At 59.8% G+C, this 7,648-nt stretch overlaps 1 protein-coding gene across 1 annotated transcript; it reads right to left on the bottom strand.

Annotated features, from left to right (window-relative positions):
* Positions 3,724–7,648, bottom strand: HES4 (hes family bHLH transcription factor 4). The gene is made up of 4 exons (XM_018060566.1): positions 6,334–7,648; positions 6,129–6,224; positions 5,955–6,042; positions 3,724–5,872 (listed from the first exon to the last, which is right to left on the bottom strand). The coding sequence occupies exons 1-4, from the start codon at positions 6,439–6,441 to the stop codon at positions 5,496–5,498; spliced, it is 669 nt and encodes a 222-aa protein (XP_017916055.1). The 5' UTR covers positions 6,442–7,648; the 3' UTR covers positions 3,724–5,495.

Below are 7,648 nucleotides of genomic sequence, written 5' to 3'. Positions count from 1 at the left end.
CGACTGAGCAACTGAACAACAACGAAGGTGAAACAGTCCTCAGAACTCTCTGAGAATCTGCTTCTCAGGCTATAGTCCTCAGTTTGGCTCAAATAAAATTCCCTCTTTTTTTTTCCTTTTTGATAGTTAAATGAAATTTCATTGACACATTACAGGCTTTATTTCATTCACTCCACACAATACTCCCCAGCTCCAGGCTGGGGCAGCTCCAACTTTCCTCAGGACCCTGGGGTTCAGGCTGGAACTCCTCCCAACCCAGGAAGACGTCGATCGCTAGGTTTGCACAGGAGTAAAATCTGTGTGGCAGGGAAGGACCTGGGCACAAGAAGAACCAACCCAAATACTCAGAACTCCTATTCCTGTCCTGGGAGGGACAGTCAGCAGCCCATTCCTGCCTCCTGTCTATGTAATAACATCAAGTCCAGGGGTCCTGGTCAGCCGGGCTGCCCTAACAGCACAAATCAACAATAGGAACGCAGAGGCAAATGCCAGCACGGGTGTGCGCTCCATGAGGACCTCTTCCCAGCGAAAGCCTGCCTTCTGGCCGTGTTCTCACAGGGCAGAGTGAGCGTGAGCTCTCCCTTCTCTTCCCTTTCGAAAAGGAAGGGCACTAATCCCATCCGTGACTGAATTCCCTTCCAGAGGCCCCACTTCCTAAAGCCACCACCTTAGTGGGTAGTATTCAACATATAAGTTAGCAGGGCAACGGGCAGTTTGCAGACAAATATTCAGTCCATAGTACCTGGGCTCTGCTCTGGAAAAGTCTGACCAAAGAGTTTGGGCTCCAAGTGGACAGACTGATCAGCTCAGTCCTGGGACGTCACCCTCACCTCTTAATTCAACAAAAGAAACTTCACGGGACACAGAGAGAAGAAAATCCCATGTATACACAGCCAGATGATGCCCTTTCCCGCCTGGGGTTGGTCCAGAACCAGCCTCCTGATCCAGGTAGAGGAAGAAACTCAGCCAGGTCTTCCCTAATACTTTATTGATCCTGGGCTGGCAGGAAAAGTCCAAGCCTAGGGCCCCAGAGGCCTGCGCTTTGAAAGGCCATGTGAAGGGAGGGTCAGGAGCTGAGGGACCCTGGCTGGAGCCCAGCCCCTGGATATCATGTATGGCCCAGGTCATGGTCAGCTCATATGTCAGGGGATGGACATGGTGGCCAGGAGAGGACCGTGGTGCCTCCCCACACCTGGAGCTGATGAGCCCTATCCCACGTGCTAGACAGAGTAAGGGGTGCTGGGGGATCCTAGCGAAGGGAAGTCCTCCGCTTCACCAGCCTCTGGCCCACTTGTGGGTAAAGACGGGAAGGCAGGAATTGGCCCCCACGCCCCCCACACAGACATGCAGACTTTTTGTTTGAAGCAGGAACCCAGGAGGTAAACCCAAAGTCACCAGGTGGGTGGGTGTCAGGGTCAGGCAAGACACCAAGAAGAGACCTCTGAAGCAACAGCAGCCAGTTGCCTCTTGGTCACCACGGACACCAGGCTGCAAAAAGGGTTGATGTGCCCATTGGGGACAAGTCAGTGTGGCCCTGGGGGCAGGTTGCAGGGTTTGTGCTGGGAATGGCAGGGCAGATGGGAACAGGCCTCTCTGGGCAGGGCGGTCAGCTCCCTGGTTCCCAGCATGGAGCATCGCCCACACCTGTTTTTGTTTGAAATCTGGGGCCCTGGAACCCTCAACACCATGTTCTGATACAGTGTGGCCCCTCAGTTACTGAAACAGAAATGGCCCTCAGCCCTGCCCACAAGCCACAGGGAAGGGGCCTGGGCTGTGGCTGGTCAGCTCAGGATGGGAATGGAAGGGGACAGGGGGCTGGCCTGTCCCTACACGCCCAGCTGGCACTCACAGGGGAACTGCTTCCCAATGGACATGAGTCCAGTCTGCTCTGCTCATCACCACCACTGCAAGGGCTGTTTCTGGGCCTCGCTCCACCCAACCTCTTCCACAACCCCATTATCAAGTGGGCACGTGATACTGGCGGCCCTGGGTGACCGTGGGCACATTAGTTGTATATTGCTACTGTTACTTACAATTACTTTAATTTTACATAAAACATTATTGTTAATTATAGCTGTACAACAAATTAACCTACAATTTACCAGTTTAAAACAACAAACACATTATCTCACACAATTTCTGAGGGGTAGGAGTCCTGGAACTGCTCAGCTGGGTGGTCCTGGCTCTCAGTCTCTTCAGATTGCAGCTGAGATGTCAGCAGCAGCGGGGGTCCCATCTGAAGGCTGGAAACCAGCTTATAAACCCCACACTCTGTTGGCCTCTCCATAGCAAAGGTCAGCAGGCCTCCTCCAAGTGGAGGATGTTAGAGACAGAGAGAGACAGGCCAGGATGCCCCTGCGACCTCATCTTCTACAGGACCTTACTGCTGATGCAGGTCAACCTCAGTACATTCAGAGGTAGAGTACCAGGTCGGGGCTCTTGGCGGGGAGCGGGGTGGGGGTGGGGGGTGGGGGTGGGGTTGCCTCCTGGGAGGCTGTCAACCCCAGGGCCTGTTTCCTTGCCCAGTGGTGCCTCCCAGGATAGGTATGGCCCCTAGAGCTTCAAGGGGCAGAGAGCGGCCAGGCACAGCTCCAGAATACCTCTGGGCTCAGCTTCTTTCTTGGGGGAAAGGGGAGCAGGTCCTGGAGCCTAGAGGTGGCTGTTGGGGCCTGGAAATAATCAGGCGCTCACAGGAGCTCTGGTCGGGAAGCTAAAGACTCTCCTTTCAAAAGTCAAGGCTCCCAGGAGCCCCAGGTCCTACCCCACTTGAAATTCCCAAGTGTCTGGAGTTTTATGGGCCTGGAGAGGCTGACTGCTGTCACCGTTAGGACCAACTCTTTCACCAGATTTCAAACACCTATGATTTGCTGTCTTTGTTGGTCCCCAAGCCCTGACCTCACTGGCAAGAAAGAGGGACCCAGAGTCACAGGGTTCCACAGGGCCGAGACACCCACAGAGGCAGGCAGAGCACCTGACTGCACACAGGAATTCAGCAAACATTCATTGACCCTTGGTCCCCGCCAGGAACTGGGCTGGACGGAGACTACAGAGGAACGCAGCTCCACCTGCCAGTGGAGGGGAAAAGGGGCCACACCCTCCCCCAAGGAGGAGGAAGTTCCCCACCCACTCCGCAGGCTTGTCCAGAGAAGGTGCTTCCTCTATTATTCATCAAGAAAGTCTGCAAGACAAAAGCCAAAACACAAATACTTGGGGGGGGGGGCGGGCGGTGCAGAGGAATTCCCCAGAGCCCCTCTGAGGCAGGGGAGGGACAGGCAATGGGTGGAAGAGCGGGGAGGGTGGGAGGAAGAAGAGTCCACCCCAGCTCTCCACAGACCAGGCAGGGGTCCAGGCTGTGTGTGGAAACCGCCATGGCTCCACCCCTAGCAGACGCCATGATACTGCCCTCAGCTGCCCAGGGGCAGCCTGGGGAGGGGGCCCAGCCTCAGCTGTGGTTCCTCAGACTCCCTAATCTAATCAAGGGTGACACTCCTTTCACCCAAGCTAATTAATGAGGTCTGTATGGCCTGAGCGTCCTTCTGTTCCAAGCAGGTGCTGGGGATAGGAGTGAGTGACACAGACAGGGCCCTGGCCTCCAGAGCCCTCAGAGCCTGGTGTGGCCACCTCAGGTGGGAAAGTGGGGAGAGAACCTCGAGGGGCAGGGAGGGGGCTGAGTAGGGAAGGGACAAAGGGGGCAGGGAAGGGACAGAGACAAGAGGAACTTGCCTGTCTGAGCAACAGTGTGGTTCCCTCAGAGCCGGAGAGGTCCCTGGAGGGCTGACAGGGGCCTCAGCACAAACACCTCTTTGGCGACAGCGTCTTGAGGACAGATGACCAGGAATAGGAAGTAAGGAAGTAAAAGGAAGCACAGCCCAGGAACAGGGGGATCTGGTTTGACACTGTGATTGCCCTCTCCCTGAGGAGTGATGACCCAAGCTCCAGGTGACCTTCCTGGGCAGCCCTCCTCCCTCTGGCCACCAGGTGGGGGAGCTCCCTTTTATTCCTTCAGGCCACATGGAACCCAGCTCTGAGGAGGCCTTGTCCACCCCTCTACCCACCCAACCACCTGGCTTCATATCCCAACATCCCTTGCCTTCCCCTCCTGCACTGAGCCTCCACCCCAAACAGCTCCCCTTCCCCAAACAAGCTGAACTTCTGGCTCTTGAAATGGACCCTCTGCAACTCTTCTGCTGGGAGGTCCTCCGAGGCTGGTCAGCAGTAACTCCCCCATAGTCCTGCTGGTGACCCAGTGCAGCTCCTGGCCCACATGGCTGCCATTGCCTCAAACCACTGGCCCAGACCCTGGACACCCAGGGAGATGGGCCAGGCAGTCAGAGAGCAGGAGGGGACTGGCTTGGCGGGACTTGGAGGGCCCTGCTTGGTGTGCACAGCTGAGTCCTGGAGGGCAGATGAACCTTGCTCAGGAACTGTTGGGGCCATTGGAGGAGGAGATAAGCCTCTAGCAGTGACTCATCCTCCTCTTCCCTGATGCTCCCTGGCCAGGCAGGTGGCTGGCAACCATCTGATGAAATTGGCTGTGGATGGGAAACCCATCTTGCCTTGACCTCAGAGGGCTCAGGATGAGACACTGCAGTGTGAGCCACATGACTCAACCACCTCCTCACTGGCCCTGGAGCACAGCCCCCAGCAGCAGCCTGAGGAGACCTGGGACCACAGGACAGTGGCTTCCCTGCCAATGCCCCACGCCAGCTAGGATCACTGTATTGTGGGGTCAGCACACAGCCAGTGTCAAGACAGGAGCATAGGCCTGCCAATGAACCCCCAGTTCCTTCCTACTGTCGGGGGACTCCCCTCTCAGGGGAGGACTGGACTCTGGCGGGAGGTGAGCTCCAATACAAAGGGCCCTTTGTCAGGCCGGTCGAGGGCCCTGCCTCTAGGACTCAGATGCCCTCTCCTGCTGACCCCATCTGCTAGGCAGACACTGGCTTGGGGCAGGCTTGACCCGCAGGTGCGCAAGGGTATTTCTGTGCTTCCCCGGGAAAAGGCAGGCCGTGCACCAGGTCAGAACCCAAGCTTCAGCCCAGCTCAGCCCCTGAGACAACACGTCTCTGCCTTCTAGGGGCCTCAAGAGAGGTTGCGGGAAGAGATCTGTGCCCCAGGATGATGCACGACCTCTTCTCAGCACAGAGACGCTCTGGGAAAGTGGTAACTGTTCCAGTCCTGCCTGAGCCCCCCAGGACATCTCACACACACCCTCCTCCCTCGAGGCGGTCGGCTTCAGCGCAGAGGGACACAGCCAAACTCAAGGCCGGGCGATAGCCCTCGTGGCGCACCGGCCGGCCCAGGTGGGAGCTGAATAAATCCCCACGGCCCGGCCTGGCCCGGCCCGCCCGTTCATGAGAAGACATCAACCGACTCTGCCGCTGGGCCTCGGCCAAACTGAACCCTTCACAAAGAAGACAAAACAAAATTCCCCACACGGTCTCTGGAAATAACCATTTTCTGGCAGAGTCTCAGTCGGTTCTAGGGCCGCGGCCTCACCGCAGCCACGGCCTCCAGGGCGCGCCCTGGCCCTGGGCCCCGGCCCCGGGGGCGGCGAGGACCAACCTCGGCAGGAAGATGGGTGCCAAGGCCGCCCCGGGGCGCGGCAAGGGGCAAGGGCCGTCAAACGCTGGTGGCGGCGGGCGGCCCGCGTAGATCTCGGGCTCCAGGGCTTCGGTGGCTGGGGCCAGTGGAAGCGGGCGGCGCGCGGGCCCCAGCCGGGCCAGGCAGGCTGCCAGATGGCCGAGCAGACGAGACCGCACGTCCGCAGGGACGCCCTCGCAGCCAGCCAGGAAGCGATTCACTTCGGCCAGACACTCATGGAAGCCGGCGCGATACTTGCCCAGGATGGCGGGGTCCGAGCGGAGGGCAGCTGCGGGGGTGGCAGGGACAGGCGGTCGGCGCCCGCGGCCGCAGCCCCGGCCCCTGAGCCCTCGCCGCCGCCCTCGCCTCACCTGTCACCTGCACGCGCCGCAGGCTCTGCAGGTGCCTCACGGTCAGCTCCAGGATGTCCGCCTTCTCCAGCTTCGAGCGGCGGGAGCTCTGCGGGCGGGGCCGGTGAGGGCGGCGGGCCGCCCAGGAAGGCCGGGATTCCAGGCTCCCCGATCTCGCCCCCACCCCCAACTCACCTCTTTCCTGAGGGCGTCCAGGAGGAGGCTCTGCAGCTGAGCCAGACTCTCGTTGATGCGCGCTCGGCGCCGCTTCTCCATGACGGGCTTGGAGGACTGCGGAGCCGGCAGCCACTGAGTTCTGCAGGCGTCAGCTCCCCTCTCCCTTTCGCGGCCCACCCCCGGCCCCGCGCTCCTGCCAACCCACGCCCGGCCAGGTTCCCACCTTCCGGTGCTCGGCCACGCTCCGGGGCTGGTCTGGGGTCCGGCTGGCGCCGGCCGGCGCTCCCGCCCGCGGCGAGGCCCTCAGCTTCCCCGGGGTGTCCGCAGGCATGGTGCGCCCCCTCGCCGCCCCCAGCCGAGGGTAGGCTGGGCGCGCGGTTTCCCAGGCCCTTCTGCGGGTCCCAGGCTCAGCTACCAAGCGCGTGTCTGCAGCAGCCCGGCTATTTAAGGCAGCGCGGCTGCGGGGCGTGGGAATCCCTCTCCGCGTTCTTTCCCACACTCGCGCCAGCCAATGAGCCGCCGGCGCCGGGCAGCCCGCCCCCGGCCGCTGCCCCCGCCGGCTGTCAGTCACGAGTCAGCTCCCGGCCCACAGACCCCGCTGGCGACAAAGGCGAGCCGGGGCACCCCGCCCGCGTCTGCCTCGGACTACGCCGGGTAGGCGGGAAAATCGCCGCGCCCCGGTCCCCCGTTCCGAGCGATGCGCCGGGAGGGGGCCTCTCCGGGAGGCCGGAGGCGCGAGGCTCACCTTCAGGCCGAGCGGGGACCGCGGGAAATCTGAAAGGAAAATTCGCGAGGGGCACTTATGCCCTCACGAAGAACAGGCGAGCCTCCGCCTTCCGCAAATCCGCCGGGGCCTTGGACCTCCGCGCGGCCTGCGGATCTGACCCTCGCCGCCAGCAGCACCTGCACGATGCCGAGGACACAGTGGACATGGAACAACAGCCGCTGGACAGGAGAGAGGCTGGCTGGCCAAGGTCGTGAGGAAGGCAGGGTGGCATCACAGGGCCAATGAAAGAGATGCCGCAGAGCAGATAGTGACGTCATCACAGGCAGGATGATGTCATGGTATGGAATGTAAGGATGTAACTGGTCAGGCTGGTGATGTCTCCAGGCAATCATAGGTGGTGTCTCAGGTTTAAGGTAGATGATGACACAAGCCAGATGTCATGATGTATGGCCACTGGTGATGTCACTCTCTTCTGGATTACCCAACAGTGATGAGCCAAGCAGCAGCTAAGAAAGTAGAACTCACAAAAAATGAAGGATAATTGTTACATTTCTGTTTGTTATTTCAAAGAAGCACGTGGAGGAAAGAGGGCTAAGCTTATTTTCGTGTTTGATGTTTTCACTTTGAATTCCCTTGTGGGGCACAGTCATCTTTTGAGTTCTGGGATGCCAGCCCATGGTGGCCTGGGCAGTCTTGTCTGCATCCCACAAACCTCTCTGGAGGCCCACTGTGGGCCCGACTGCCCTTGGGGCTGGGGAAGCATCTCCTGGACTCTGAACTGATGCGGGAGGAAAAGGCAAATGAGCAAAAT

Source organism: Capra hircus, chromosome 16, assembly GCF_001704415.2.
Source record: "Capra hircus breed San Clemente chromosome 16, ASM170441v1, whole genome shotgun sequence".
NCBI classification, from domain to species: Eukaryota; Metazoa; Chordata; class Mammalia; order Artiodactyla; family Bovidae; genus Capra; species Capra hircus.
This window is presented reverse-complemented; position numbering and strand designations above follow the sequence as displayed.